Below are 17028 nucleotides of genomic sequence, written 5' to 3' on the forward strand. Positions count from 1 at the left end.
TGATATCATTCCCCACTCAGGAATTATAGATAGACTCACCAAACTAGGCATCGACCCCTTTATCACTAAATGGGCTGCAAACTGGCTAACAGATAGAACCCACAGTGTGAAAGTAGTAGACTCCAAGTCACACTGTCGACCAGTCAGGATTGGAGTCCCACAGGGGATCGGTCCTGGGTCCTCTCCCGTTTGGCATCTACTTCTCAGAAATTCGCCAATGATTGCAATCTGGGAGCCATTATTAACTCCCCAAGTGATGCAGACATCCTAAAAAAAGGCCTCACTGAGACCAATGACTGGTGTCAAAACCATGGCCTTAAGCTTAATGCCAAAAAATGCATTGTCATTCCCTTTGGGAAAAACTCAGTTCCCACTAATTACCACACTGATGGTAGTCCACTGAACTGTGAAGGCGTTATAAGAAATCTGGGGACACAAGTGATAGCAACCTCTCCTACGACCACCACACTGCCACTGTGGTCAGAAAGTCCTTCTATGTGACACATCTCATTAACAAGGGTTTTGCATCCAGGAAGAAAGAGGTCATCATCTCTCTCTACTCTTCCCTCATTAGACCAATCATCCAATATAATGACTCATTTGGCATGTACCTCACTAAACACCTGTTACAGCTGGAAAGGCCACAAAAGTACCTCACAAAGAGGATCCTAGGCCTTAAACACATGCCCTGCATGGACAGACTCAAGAAACTCCAGCGTTTCTTTGTCTCATATCATCTATTAAGAGGTGATCTCTGCTTGACTTGCAAAGTCATGTCTGACCCAGACCTGCTAGAAATGTTACACCTAAAGAAATCCCAGTCCCTCCACACCACACACTCCAGGGACCTCAACCTCATTACCACAATCAACAGAACATGTTGGAGGGAGAGGTTCATAACCCAGAGACTGCCCATGCTCTGGAATACACTTCCCATACATGTCAAGCAGAGCACCTCACTGGCCCTTTTCAAGAGAAATCTTGATGAGTGGATGGGAAATAGAAAGTTCACCCCAGGGATCACTCCAATGGCTCTACTTGGTAGAGGCACCAGGAACTAATGGCGGCATGATGCCAGGGCACTTCTGTGGGTTAGGCTTGTAAAGGCTCCAGGGCCGTTGGATTAGTATACACCTATGAACAACTAAACAAGAAAATTGAATGATAACAGTAATATACAAAAAATAAGCAAATTTCAATTACAGTACAATTAAGAGAAAACAGCAAAAGAGACATTTATATAATGTAGTAAGCATAGGAATGGGTAATAAAAAAATGTCAAAAACAAATATTTGGATTGTCATCAGTGGTCAACTGTGCATAGCAGTTGGTTTTATCAGCTACAGGAGGTGTAGATTTTAATACAGAAGCAATCATGCAAACAGGATGCTAGTAGCATGTTTCCAGGACTAGGAACAGAGGCAGGAAGGACAGTAGTAAGCGGCTGTCTTGACATATTAGAAGGTTAGTTTTGAGAAGATAAACAGAAGATAGTGAGGAAGAGGAAGGAAATGGAGAAGGTAATGTCGTTGTAAGGACTGGGTTCAAGTGGGATGATGATAACGACAAGTCCCGATGCTGTTAAGGTCATTTCTGAGAGTTTTCACATTTCAAAGCAGCTTCCAAACTTCACTCTCCATTTCACAATTTTCTCTCCTCTGTAACTTCCACAATATTACCAGTAGTTTAACACAGACCTTGTGTGCATTTTTTAACATTGTCTTCTTTCAGTAGAACTTTTTTAACATTTAAGTTACTACCAGAAAATAGACAATTGTTCCACAGACAAACGCCCTTCTTTTCCTTATACAGTTCCAGAAATTTCATCACCAGTCCATCAGTTTCAAGTGTTAAGTCATAAGAAGTCTCTGTCCCAATACATATAAAATACCAAATTTCTTGAGCTTTAAATACCAGAAGTTACCAAATTGTCCCATACATATTATCTGTCTATTTCAGTGCCATTTCTTGTTCTTAGTCTTACAGCTGTTCTCTTCTTTATAAAAATGTTTTTACTTACAGTTTGTTTCTGTTCTCCTTTTTGCCTGCTGTCACTGCTGCATATGTTTTAGTCACTGCATCATCTATTGCCACAAAACCAGATACCATCTCAGTTTGTTGCTGCCTTCCTCTTTTATTTTCTGTCACTGCAGCATAAGTTTTAACAGCTGCATTCTCTGCTGTTACTTCGCCTGGTTCATTTTCCACATTACCATTCTCAGCACTTCTGAAAACTTTATTCACCATCTCATCTCATGAAACAGCAGAATGGTCACCTGCTTAATTATTTTTGTCTGCAGGCCCTCCTGATGCCATTTCTGGTATCTATCCCACTTCAAAAACCTCATTTATTTTCTTCTCCATGGAGACAGCTAAACACTGCTCATTTGTAAATTCCACCACACAAAAATCTTTGTTTACATTCTGAATTTCCATACTGAACACATGTTTCTTCCAACTCACTTTCTACCTCCAAAGCACATTACTGCCATATGAGGCTATACCAGAGTTTGCATTCTGGACTGTAATTTATGCATGGACCAGTGATCTCCATTATTGCTGTTTCACCTTTCAATCAGAAAATACTCAGTCATTTACTTCCTCCAGAAATAATCTTGCTATCATAATTTCATCATGGAGAAATGGCACTTGGGCTTCATGATTGACTATGAACATGACTGGTACTAACATAAAGTTGTCATATGATATAAATACAGGAATTACACAAAAATCTGAAAGCATTCACACAAGTGAGAATTGTGTCTTAGGTTAGATATCTATCTGTTGTAGATCAGTTTTGAAATAGAGACAAGTCTAATGAGGAAGGTCTGTGTCTTCAAACTATTTATTAGATTCAGAAGTGAACAGAAGAAATTTGCTCATTTATTATCATTTTATCAGTGAGAAGATGTAGGAATTTACTGAATAATCATCTTTTAGTCATTGGGAATATGTTAAGAACAGAAATTCATTTAAGTCCTCCTCAGTATGCTTATGTGTTAACCAAGATGGCTGATTTTGGGTAAATAGCAACAGTGTCACAATATCTGAATTTCCTCACTTGCTGGAGGTTACTTGGTTTCTTTTTTTCTATAAATTACTTGTCTTGCATATGGATATCACATCCATGGGGTCAATGGCAGAGTCAGCCTCTTTGCATGAGCAATCTTTGTCCATGTTCCTCCAAATGGATTCAGGAAAGATGAATTCAACAAACTGCCTCTTTAAAAACATAGGCAGCATATCACTACAGTTATTAAACTAGATTGTTTTAATAAGGAAACATTATCAGCATCAAACATCTCACTATCTGGTAGTGAACTAGTGGTAAGTACCAAAGAGTAGGGCTACATTTATAATTTGAACTTTGACCTGTTTTAAGAAATACGAATCACCCCATATGTAACATTTAAATCCTAACTAATTCATGAATTAAAAATAAATTAAATTACTCACATGAATTTATAAGGTGGCTTCCAAAGTATTTTATTGATCCATAACACCATTTGGCTTATAACACAATCATACAATGAATATGTCAATATAAGATCATCTCTGTAGAGACTTTCTGAATCTTCAGAATAACCCTGGATATCAGTGGAAAGGTGGAGAAAGCATTTAACAGCATTCCTATCCAAGGAAAAGAAACAACAGCTGCTTCTCAGGCCTTCTAGCATGGAGTCCTGGAACAGAATTTTGTCAACTGATCTTGGTGACTTGAGGCAAAAATATCTGTTTGAGGTGTTTCTCTCAAATTGATTAACTCCTTGAAAAACACCTTATTCATTCTTGAAAAACACCTTATTCATTTTCAATTTATGTAGGCATATCTTCACCCTACTCAGCTTGTCTGGCACAAAACTTTGCTCTACCATTATATAAGATACCTATTGAGTAAGACTGTGCTGAAAAGTTATATCCCAGGAAAGGTATACCTTCATTTATATGAAAGGAGGATGCATCAAAGTGCAAAATTACAACCTCCAAATTCCTGCAATGTCGAGTGACAATGGTTCGACTTCCAATAAGCGAGTACACATTGGCATTCGCACATTGGAAGTCGGCATTTCAGGTGTAGATTGCACTGTAGTGGGGATTGGGAAATGAACCCTTTCCCTCACTGTAGTGCGATCCCAGAGTTTGTATATTAAAGTAAGGGGGGTTGGAGGTGCAGGGGGCTTGCCAACCTTCATAATGATGGTTGGAGAAGGTTGGAGTTTGAAAATGGTAGAATCTGGTTTCCCAGATTACCATTTCTGACATTTGTTTTGCGGGACATGTTGCTTTTCGACATGTAAATTCCCACAATAGTGCATTCGTACAATTGCTGTTCAGGCAAATGAAGGTATACCCCCAGAAAAGCATGGCTTGTCTTCACAGAGGGTAGAATTTGAATCTCTCCATTTATTTATATACCACATCAAATGTGGAGTTCTCTGTAAGCAGTTGTAATGGTCCTGGGAACCAAATAGGGGTGACCAAGAGTGCTGAAAGTATATATAACTTCCAACATCTCTTGAATGTTTACATGTTTAAGTGTGTATTTTCTGTTCATAACCCCCTGCATTTTTATATCCATACATACACATTGCTACACAAAAAACTTCTGAAGAGTCTGTTATTGCAGACTGCTGGAGGTAGAATGGAAAATAAGAGACCTGGATTAAGATAAACTCGGTCTCCCCACCAATGAATATCTGATCTCACAAACCCCAAAACTGGAATCTGGAATATCAGGGGATGCAGATGTTAGGACAATACAGATTTAGGTACCACTGAAGGTGGAGTCTTGGTAGAGGAATCATGAGAATCATAGATGCTATGACACCTAGTATACTGAGAAATTCCATTGTTGCGACAACTGTCTGAGTGGAAAATCTCAGGAATAGCTATAGATACAGATCTTATTATTTCTGGGGAAGGAATTCTCTTTGAGATGAAGTATAAAAGAAACACACTAGGAAAACAATCCTGTGAGAAGGAGTCAAGTAAGACTTTTGTATGTTCTCCTGAAACACCAGTTAAGATATTTCTCCCAAGTGAGAGATTCCTGACAGTTTGAAAAAGACCCCACAAACAAAACAGGTTGTCTAAATAAGGGAAATTTGAATACTCTACATCTGTATTAGTCTATCACTGGAGCTAGATACTTTGTAACCTTCCATGGAGTAATGGATAACCCAAAGTTAATGCAGAGAACTAAAGGTGTGATCAAGACATAGAAAGCCTTATGAAACATCTGGAATCTGGATATATATGAATGTTATGATAAGCACAGGAAAACTTAAATGGAGAATACAAATTAACAGGCTGTGAAGACATAACATTTTGTACTTGGGCACCTATCATAAGCTGTTTAAAAATGAAAATTCAGACCTGGTCTCCATGATGCTTCTTTGTTTGGCATCAAAAACATTATGAAATAAAACCAACTACTGCTGGATCTGATGTGAGAGTAGAATATAGAAACTTGTAAGGCTGAGGAACTTTATACACTCTATCTGCTTTTTTTGTGTACAGCAGGCTATAATAAATAATCTTCTAATGCCTAAGAAGAGGAGGAACTGTCATAGGTTCAGGAAGTTCCAGCTAGAGTAAATTCTGGTATTTCTTAAGAGAGAGTCGAAAGTCATTTTGTTCCCACTGAAACAGATTCATTCTGGACAAAATTTTTGAAAAAGAGAAGCCTTCAAATGGACTGCTAGTAGCCATGTTTTTCTCTGAGATAGAATCAGAAACCTGAGAAGGAGGAGATTTTTCCCTTTCAGATTCATTTTGTGGTTCAAAATCCTGAGTTTCCTCAAAAATCTGAAGACTATATTTTTATTTTACAAGAAGCAGCAGAAACGGAAGGTTCAAGAGCCTGAACTAAACTTTGACGTAAGCCCAGTAAATCACTCCTGTCCACACTAGTTGGAGAAGATATATATCTAACTTTTTGGTTCTTTTTCACAAGAAATTGTGAAGAAGCACACTTACTTTTGAAAGGTAAAAACCTCCCAAGGGACATGCATCCCAGTCTGGCTAGGCAAAGGGGTATCTGGTGGTCCTTATTCCATGACTAACAGAAGTAGTTCACCGATGCCCACCAAGGACACTCCAGAAGCTGCAGATGATGCATCTATTGCCCAGTCCATGGAACCTGTAGTGGCTACACCAGAGTGAGCCAAGGAAAAAATGAAAGGTCTGAGGAACAAGAAATGGCCACAGCAGAGTCACCCATCTGTGGCTCTGGCACTTTAGTAGCCTGTTGGGTTTGCAAAGGCTTTTTTATTTTCTTTTTGTGTCTGGCTAGGTTCTTCCATGGTAAAGCCAAAATGGATGACTGACACCCAGGGAAGCCTGTCAGCTGTTATATCCTTAACATATAACCCATAAAGCTAAGGCTACTGCAGCTGTGATCAAATTATTAAAACCTGTGGAGTGCAGTTCTACAATGGCTTGCACAGCTGCCCTGTGCTTCTGCTACTCCTCAAATTCCATATATTAGATTTGTTCTAATTATTTTTTTCATTTGCTACCACCTGACATTTGGTAACACCTCCTCACCCTCCTCCTCATTTCTTGTGATACTTCCGTGTGCAGTTCAGATCAGTAATTTGTCTTTGGTAACTGATGTATGCTGGCCAAAGAAATCTGGCCATTAAATACCTGGCAGTTGTCTTCTGATGATTAGTAGGACATTCCTCAGCCTAAAGATGTTTTGCAAGATGTTTTCACATTTTTCAGATTCTTGTATACATCACTTAGCCACTATTGATTTTTCTATTGTTGTTGTTTTATTGTTCTCCCTGTATCACAAAAAAAGTTTTGTGCATTTAACATTTTTCCGCATGCACATTAAGTATGAAATAATTGGAAACTGCTATAGAATGTCAGTTAGACCCATTTCACTTCCACATATTTAACATATACATTTTTAATCATTAAGTTCTGACTAAAATGTAGCATATTGTAAGTTTAGACTACATTTTTACAACACAACTGAAAAGTGTCAGTTGTGAGATACCCTATCACGCTTCATAAGACACTTATTTTTTTTTATTTTACAAAATGAAGAATATTCAATTTCTTTTTGAAATTTGCCACCAAAATTGTAAGCTTGAAGCAGTAAAACTGTTGCCAAGGCAAAAACATGTTACAAATCTCATGAATGAATAGATGAAGTAATGCATTATTCTTTATTCCAGTTATGTTTTTTGACTGTTTGATAAGGTAATGTAAAATACAAGGAGACAAAATAAGAGATTGCTGTTGATGAAATATTTAATAACTACTGCAGAAAATGTACTATGAATACAATTCAGAAAAAGGGACACTTTCAGTGTATTTTTGACAGTTTCCTAACATAGAAACTTGTAGCTATTTAGCATCACTAGGAAAGCTATTTTGTTTATTACATGTCATTCATTCTGAATTAAGGGATTCCCTTGGACAATGTTGCCGGAGGTAATCATGCTAGTCCATGAGAAGACACAAGATGAAATATTAACAGCTAAAGAGGGTAAGCATTTATGGCAAAATGGAAAAAAAAAGGCTAACATTATAAGGCTTTTACACTGTCACTCTGAAAGAAATGGAAACAAGAAACTTAGAAAAATTGCACACATTAAATAAAATAACAGGCATGTGAATCATGTCATATGATACTGCTACGATGGTCTCCATATTGACTACTAACTCATACTCTGAAATACACTGTTGAATCAGAAATGACAACTACAGAGTTTATAGCTTGACTGAACAGAGAAAATGATGTGGAAATATAAACATAGCAGGGTACTTGCAAAAATAAATAAACAAACAAACAAATAAATAAATAAAATAAATACATGACATATGATCTGGGATTGACTGTCCATAAACCTGCCTTTCTTCACACACACTGCCATGCTCTAATGCCATATTTTACATAAACTTTTGTAAAAAAAATTTTAAAAATCATTACTTTTCATATTGGCAAATTTTAAGAGGTATGAAAGGGCTTTTAGAGTTATATACATACATACATTCATGTATTTTTTTTATTTACCTTTCTTATCTTTATCCTCTGTGATATAGCAGCAAATCTCTGGTTGAGTTCTGACAGTTTGGGCTCTACCACCTCCCTGCAGTGGGGGCCACGGTTGGTCATCAGATCCACAGCCTCATCACATATACAGTCTACCTTTGGGTGCATGTCATTCAGCTCAGATTTGAGATGCTGTATTGAATTATAAGAGAGAGAGATTCATGCTGTTTAGAAACATGCTGAAAAGAATCACTTTCAGATAGGAATAAAGCAGAACTGTGAAATAAGAGAAATGGTTTGTACATACTGAAATGTCAGATAAGAGAACAATGTTTTGATATATTGCGAGATCTTAATTAACACCATATGTAATTTTTTTTATGGCATCATAACCACTCCCAAAGGTTTTCATCTCCATTTACTACATTCCAGGACTGCGTATATACATAAATGTGTTACAGTCTCACTATCATTCACTACTCTTAGATACATAAAGAAAGCAATTTATTTTGAATTTGTTAAATGTAATCTTCAAAACATTTTTGAAAATCAATATGCAAGATTGTCCCATTTGAGAACTGAGATTCAGGAACATGCATCTCTCTGAAAATAGAATCAGTAATAAACATAGCAATCACATTTTTCTACTAACCCTCTGCCATACAGAGCTCATTACCTGAAATAATAAAAGGGAGAAAACATAGCATTGCCAACAAACATTATTAATATATTTTTTTTCATGGAATATAAAACACAAAAATTAATCTGGAAGGCAGGCTCACTCATTTTATGTTTACAGTGTTTCAGTTTTGAATTCATATATGAATCTAAATGTGGACTGTAAAAGAATGAACTACGTAAATTGCTGAATGTTTAATTCTAATACTAATCAAAGAAAAGTAAGACTTTAGAGTTTCAATGTCTTAGAATGTCATTATTTGCTATTCATGGAAGCAGACCCTTGTGTCATTTTTAGAGCTTTTCAATGTAGGATGACCAGATCATTTATTTTCCTAGCAGGTAAGACAGCAAGGATAAATGGAATCTTAGCTTTGAACGCAAGATTTTATACACTGCAGTCTGACTGTCTTGCTATTTATCTTTTGATTTCAAATGTGATTGTCCAGAAGAGAGGTGAGACTCCCAGGAACTTGCATTTTACTAAAATTAAAAGCATTAAAAAGCATGGTAACATCATTTCTTCTCTACCTCTGTATTAAATCGAAGTAATTACTCAAAAACTCTGGAATAATGTTCCACCACAGAACATAGTAACTACAGCCTCTAAAGATTCACAGAGTTATGGAGTGTATTATCTCAGACCTCATTGATCAGGAAATTGGAATGCTGGACTCCCGTCAACTTAACTTTTCAAAGGCAGGTCCTGACTCTTTAACCTCATTCATTTCTTTGTAAAAGTCATAAAAGCAGTGGATAGAGTGCATGAAATATATTCAGCATATCTTAACCTGGTTACGCCCTTTGACTATACTCACCACACAGACATTATTGATAGACTTATAAATCTGACTATAAATTCATATATCATGTAGTGGATGGCAGTTGTCTGACAGAACCCATGTGAATAGAATTATGTTAGCCACATTTGAAAAGAAAAAATGTTACCACGGGTGTATCCCAAGGCTCACTGTTGTTTGCTCTCCTATCTTTTATCTAATTCTCAGTCCAGTAAGCCAACATTCCCGGCTCACGTCTGCCTAAAGTTGCAGACAACTATATATTCATCTGTCCTTCACCAGCTTACAATTAATTCAGCATGGATTTGGTTATGTTAACAAATGCAGCAAGGGCAATAGTCTCAAGCTAAATGTAAAAAATTCAGTATAATTTATTTTGTTGAGGAAAGCATTTACATATTATACCGCATAGATGGCATTTACATATCATACTGCATAGGTGACACATACCCCTCCAATCAGGTACTGTGATTAATAATTTAAAACAAGTAATCTCAGTGGTATCCTCAAAGTCACAAAACAACCCACTAAAGTGTAGTGGTTCTGAAAACAAAACAGTGTAAGAAACTTCTCTGTGTGGAAGATTTTCAGTCCATATATTTCTAGTTAATCACTGTATATTAATCAGATCAGACAATAGTAGTAGAAGTAGCGAACGTAAACTCGTCAAGTCAAAAAGTATTAATAGAAAATATATAATTCTACAGCATTACTAAGTATTTGAAAGTAATCCAAGCAAGGCAGGCAGTCTGTTTCCAGTCGAAAATCCTTTATTAAGTACACAGACAAGCGATCCAAGTAAAACAAAAATAGAGTGATAATTTCCTCACAAGCTTTCTAAATATATATGTACTTTTTATCAGGCATGGGAGTGGTTTATTGTGCTAAGCAAAATAAAGTAGGAAGAAACACAAATACAGTAAAAGCAGAAAATTTTTTTTTTTTTTCAGAAAAGTAGCAAAAACAGTAGTAAAAACAATTCACGTGCAGTGCAAGCTGGCACACTTGAGTATGTAGCAGTATTAGTCCACACACAGTTTGAATAAATGTAATTAAATTAAAAAGGACTAAAAGCAAGTGCAGAAAGGGTTTATTAGGTAGAATGTGGTAAAGAGATGGGACTGGGGGAGTGTCCTAGATCAAATCTACAGTGGGGCAGGCACTGCAAAAGTCACCAAATTTAAAATTACAACCAAAAACAGGGAGGGGGGGGGTGGAGAAGACAGTTTCAACAGAGATAGATATGAGGAATCACAGTGCAAATTATAACCAAAAGAATATATACTGATATCTATATATTTGCAGAACAGTAAGACAACAGATATCTAAGTAACAATTTAGCTCTATAATACAGAATAATACAAAAAAATATACTCAGCTCTATATATTTGCAGAGAGTCTTGTAAGGCTGTCTCTCAACAATCCACTTTAAATGCAGGCTGCTATTAACAGCAAATTAAGGGAACCCTGAGTTAACACACAAGCTATAGAAACTAAAATGAGGGAGGGGGTGGGGAAGACAGTTTCAACAGAGATAGATATGAGGAATCACAGTGCAAATTATAACCAAAAGAATATGATTCTTCCATGGTGATCTCTTTCTAGCCTTAATCCAATGAAACACGCGACCCTCCTTGACTGCCTATTCCTTTGCGAAATAAATGGTTTCCCAAACCTCACAGCAAAATTATCTTAACCTTCAGCAGATAAATAAGGCACATTGGTATGCTAGATTGATATCACAATATATTTCCCACCTCTCGAACTTACTTACCCTACATAGCAAGAAGAGCAGCACTTCTGCCACCATCAAGGTAAACCTAGATAAATGGATGGGCAGCCTCAAATTCTCCCCTGCAATATTTTGTGCTGTCCTAATTACTAGTTGTAATGATCTACAGAGTTGTTTGCCTTGTGGTTACCTACAAATGTATGAATCTAAAAGGTAATTCTATTACATAAAATGGGTTCACTTATCAGTTTACTGTAACCCCCCCAAACACACACAAACAGAATGTATACATTTTTGTTGTCTTCCTAAGTTAACACTAATGATGCAATACTTGCCTCTTGTACCTCTCATCTCTCTAACTGATGTACTCCTCTGTCACTAGTCAGTGAACATAGTGCTCCTCCTCATGCCTCCATTCTAGTAATGTAGTCATGTCAACCTTCCTACAGCCTTTATCTTTTGGCCTTATTTGCCAACGTATTACCACTGTTACTCTAAGATGTTCTAATCAATTAAATGTCTTCAGGCAGTTGAATGTTATCACAAATATGAGATGATTACAAATATACTGAATGTTTTATTTACAAATTTGCACTGCTATGTTATATTATTTGCTTTACATTTTTTATGTGAATCATATCACATATTCTTGACTTGCATTTTTAACTCTTTATATCAGATCTGTAATTTTGATTTCCATAATGTATCACTATCTTTGGTTCTTGGAGCTTTTCTTCTTAAGCATCTAACACATTAATTAAATAGAAAATCTTATTACAAAATCCAAAGATACCAGTTTTTAAAGGAATTAATCTGATTTTTATCTTCAACCTATTGTATTGTACAAAAGGAAATATACTCCTACCAGCCTGGATGAAATAATTATATACAAATAATGAGCTCAGAACAAATGATTACAAATATTTATTTAGCTTTAGCTATCCTCTCATTACTGAGAGATATGTACATCAGAAAAATAAACAACAAAAATGATTTAAATGATGAAAGAAATATGGTATTCTTATCTATACTAACATCTCCTCCACTTTGCCAAAATGTCTTTTTGTTATGAAGGGGCTGCAGACATTACCCCATGTTTACAAAAGAAATGTTTGTTTCTTACCATGTGATAAATTAAGAAAGAGTTTATTTATTGTAAAAAAAAAAATCAAAGTTTATGGGACTCATAAGTAATGGAATGTTTAATACAACTTGTTTACTGAGCAGTCTGATAATGCAGTTATGTGGTTGTTTTAGATGAAAAATTATAAATATATATATATATATATATATATATATATATATATATATATATATATATATATATATATATATATATATATATATATATATTTATTTATATTTATCAAAACATGCTGTAACAAACAAGTAAGACAAGAGTACATTAGCTTCTCAGGAATTCTATACATTCTATAGCACTCAGATAGTTTGAAACTTAACACATCTAATGAAAATATTTCAATACAAAAAATAAATAAGCAAACAACAGTAATCAGGAAAACATGCATTACATTTTGTTCCCACTCTTGCAAATAGTTTCCTACTGTGCCTACTCTTATCACACTGGTAAATAGCCTGTGGAAACTATATAGCACATAAATACGTCAGCTTTGGAAAATAAATTTGCAAAAGCATTAACATCACTGAATGCTACTCATTGACAGAACATTTTGTTAACTTCATATAAAATGTAACAAAATAAATATTTTTTTGCAAGGTCAAGCCTCTGTGTGCCCCTCCCACCCCAGCACATTGATATATAATAATGATAAAATTGCCTAACAGTGGGAAAAAGGAGGAATTCCTTTACTTCGCCATTTGTCTGTCTTGAGGAGAAATTCCTTTACCTTACAATCTTTCAGTCTCACAATAACAACCATGAACTGACCCACACACAAACACATATATGCAGGCATGCATCCATATGCACAAACACATATGGAAGTGCACATGCAAACACACATATACACACACACACACAGACACACACACAAAGCCATACATTTTGGATGATATTTATGGCTTTGTCAGCCATGTGTAGAATTTAGGTTAGAGGAAGGGTTAACTAATGCATTAGTGTTATAATACTTTTACTGAATTACTGTAGCCTTTTCCGAAAAGATTGGTAATGACTCAGTTTTACATGACACCTGCACCAGGAATGTATTGAATGTCTGCTCAACAGGTTAAGTGCAGCAACTATCACCTTAGTCTGAGCATGAAGAACCTTGCAGTAATGAAATGCAAGTCATTATCACAGTATTCATTTACAATAAGTGCAGTTACAGCATAACAGAGTCATTATCACTTGTCAGGTAAAACTCCAAGCAGTTGCCAATGTTATTCACATTACTAAAACCCTTTATCACATTGATTTGTTTAGGACTTAGGTTATGGAAATTATGATTTATTTTCATATTTTGGTAAATAACTTTGCTAGGGAGCATGACATTGTGCTATGTAATGCCTCATTTTTAAGACAGTGTTAGTCCTTACAACATAGTAAAAGAACTGTGCCTGTGGGCTGTACACATGTACAGATATCACAGTTTGTTTAGGACTTAGGTTATACAAATTATATATTTTTTCATATTTTAGTAAATAAGTTTCCTAGGGAATGAGTCAACATGCTAAGTAATACCTCGTTTTGAAGGCAATATTAGTACATACAACATGGTAAAAGAACTGTGTCTGTATTCTGTACACATGTACAGATATCACAGTTTGTTTAGGACTTAGGCTATGAAAATTATGATTTATTTCATATGGTAAATAACATTGCTAGGGAAGATGTCAACATGCTAAGTAAGTTAGAAGACAGTATTACTCCTTACATGACAAAATAATTGTGTCTGCATGCTGTACACATGAACAGATATCACATTTTTTAGGACTAACGTTATGAAAATTAAGATTTATTTTTATATTTTAGTAAATGACTTTGCTAAGGAAAGATGTCAACATGTTAAGTAATACCTCATTTTGAAGACAGTATTAGTCCTGACACATGATAAAAGAACTTTGCCTGTGTGCTGTACTTGTATACAGGTATCACAGTTTAAGGCTTGGGTTATGGAAATTATGAATTTTATCATATTTTGGTAAATAATTTTGTAAGGGAGCATGCCAATGTGCCAAATAATACCTCATTTTAAAGACAGTGTTAGTCTTTACAACACGGTAAAAGAACTGTGTCTGTATGCTGTACACATGTGCTTATTTTATAGTTTGTTTGGTCTTGTAGAATTATGACAATTATACATTAGCCATATTTCTCAATATTATGCCCATATCTTTGCAAGGGTGCATGGTGATGACAAACATGATGCATCATTCTGAAGTTCACATTGAGCCACACAGCTTGTAAACTGATATATAGTCTCTGTTTGTTACAGGTGATGAGATATTATGCTTTATTTATCAATTATGAGAGATATAATGTTGTTGTTTGTCTTTCAGCTTTTCCTGGTTAGGGGTTGCCACAGTGGAATTCTGGTCTGCTAATGATTGGCAGTAGACTTTCACAAATGCCGAGGTGCCAGCTTGACGTTCAACCTTCAATGAAGGCACGCCCATTTACGCATGTCTTTCGAACACCCACCCAACCGCGGGGAGGACATGCAGACTCCACAAAGAAGGCACTCCCCACACTCCAGCCGAGAATCGAATGGGAGAACCTCTTGCTGTGAGGCAACAACACTACCGCTGCACCATTAATCTTATTTCTGTGAATATCTCAGTAAAGGAGCATCACACAGTAATGGTTAAGGTATCATTTTAAAGTTGACATTCATACAAACCCATTAATTACAAATTGTATGGGTCTACATGGCACATTCACCAAGATATTGTAATTTGTTTTACCAAAAAGGTAAAAAATATGAATAATATCAGCATTCCTTGGCAAATATTTAATAATCAGACCCATTATTGAGTACAATGCATCAATTGGAATGTACCTGGCTAGACATGTCCAGCAGCTGGAGAGACCACAGAGGTACCTAACCAAGAGGACTACTGGCCTCAAACAGTTGCCCTATGCAGCACAATTGAAAAAGCTAAGACTGTTCTCTGTTGCATACTGCTTTCTCAGAGGCGATCTCTGTCTAATGTACAGAGCCATGTCCAACCCAGAATTGTTGAACATGCTCCATCTTAGCAAAATGAAATCTACTCGAGCTACATGCTCTAGGGATATAAACCTCAACACAACAATGAACAGAACATGCTGGAGGGACAGATTCCCTTCGCAGAGACTTCCCTTACTATGGAACAGGGTCCCGATCTACATAAGACAGAGCCCCTCACTATCACTCTTCAAGAGGAACCTTGATGAGTGGGGATGGGTAACAAAGTTCACACTGGGGATCACACCAACAGCACTATTAGATAGGGGCCAAGGGTACTAGCTGCTAGTACAAGGGTCTAGAGAACTACTAAAGGGGCAGTGAATACCACACAACGTGGCTGGGCTAATATATGTCTTTGGGCAGATAGCCCAATACCAACCTATGAACCTATAATGACTTAGATACACACTACCAACATTTAAACCCTTGGAAAGGTCAGTTTCTGCTGAACAACTTTTGCATTTACATTTTTAGTCTAGCTCTTATGGTTAAAGAGTTATGAACATTTGTTTACTGTGTGATATTACAAATGGCTTATATGAAAATGAGTTCAGGCTGCACTGTTGTTCCTATGGTGGAAGTAAGCAGGCAGCATTTTCTGAATTAGTTAAGAAATGAAATTCAGGAAGTAATTTGATTGTTCCTTAGCTTTTAGATCTCCTGTGTTTGTTATCTTGCAACATCTGATGAACTCTTTTATGATCGTCAAGACGAAAGCGCTTATAAGTTTTACAAAATAAACAGCAGTGTGTGTTTGCAGTGATCTACATGAATTCATGTATGATTTTATTCACTGGTGTATTCAGAATGTGCGTGATTATAGAACGGTGGTTTTCTGTGTAGCCTAAAAATAGTATTTATTTCATTTACAAATATGCTGCCAATAACTTTGTAATAATAATTATGTACAGTTTCTATTTCATAATCTGGAGCTTGAGGAATGTCAAGCAAATAATAATTAATTATGAATTAACCCTCTTCCATTTGACTATGGTGCTGATATATGTTTTGATCTCCATCATCTGTTAGACAGCTAATCAGATTTATATTAAATTTACTTTGTTAAACCTTATTCATTTAGTCATAGTTATTGTTTCACTGTTGGTATATTATTATTACTACTATTACATCAATGTCATACAACTAAATCGCTTCCTACTTTCTTATTGTTATACTATACTTAAGCAGTATCCACCCACGATTAGCACAGCTCCAAATCTATCATCACTTGTTGACACCTTAATAAGACCAGTAGACTATTTGGTACCTTGCTTGTTGAAGTCTCAGTCATGTTTAATCCTTAAGAGGGTTAGGAGCTATGCACCTCTCATTTTTCCTACATTCTCTAACTATAACCTGTTTTTTTTTTTGGGTGGGGTGGGGATGAAAGTGACTGAGAAGGGGAATGGTGCCTAATATTTTGCTAATATTATTAGAACACTGTACTTTATCAGTTTGAAACAGTAGCATTATGTTTACATTTTTGTGACATGCATTAGATAATATTGCAAAATATTTTCTTGTTCATGTCTGGCCTTGTATATATACTTCTGTCAGTAGTAGGCCTAGCAAGGACAAGAGAGAGATACCAAAATGGCCATTGTAGTGTTAGTAGCTTTCCTTTAGGATACCGTATTCCAATGTTTTAATAAATAA

The 17028-nt window shown here is 35.9% G+C and overlaps 1 protein-coding gene across 9 annotated transcripts in view; it reads right to left on the reverse strand.

The window, feature by feature from the left end:
• The window catches only part of DMD (dystrophin), a 9298038-nt gene that overhangs the window by 5646832 nt on the left and 3634178 nt on the right, over positions 1-17028 (reverse strand). For all 9 annotated transcript variants that reach the window (XM_044072398.1, XM_044072396.1, XM_044072400.1 and 6 more), the window contains one exon: positions 8033-8203. In XM_044072398.1, coding sequence (XP_043928333.1) covers positions 8033-8203 — 171 coding nt within the window. The remainder of the gene's footprint in view (positions 1-8032; positions 8204-17028) is intronic.

Source organism: Protopterus annectens, chromosome 5.part0, assembly GCF_019279795.1.
Source record: "Protopterus annectens isolate FY-2018-M chromosome 5.part0, PAN1.0, whole genome shotgun sequence".
Lineage (NCBI taxonomy): Eukaryota > Metazoa > Chordata > Ceratodontiformes > Protopteridae > Protopterus > Protopterus annectens.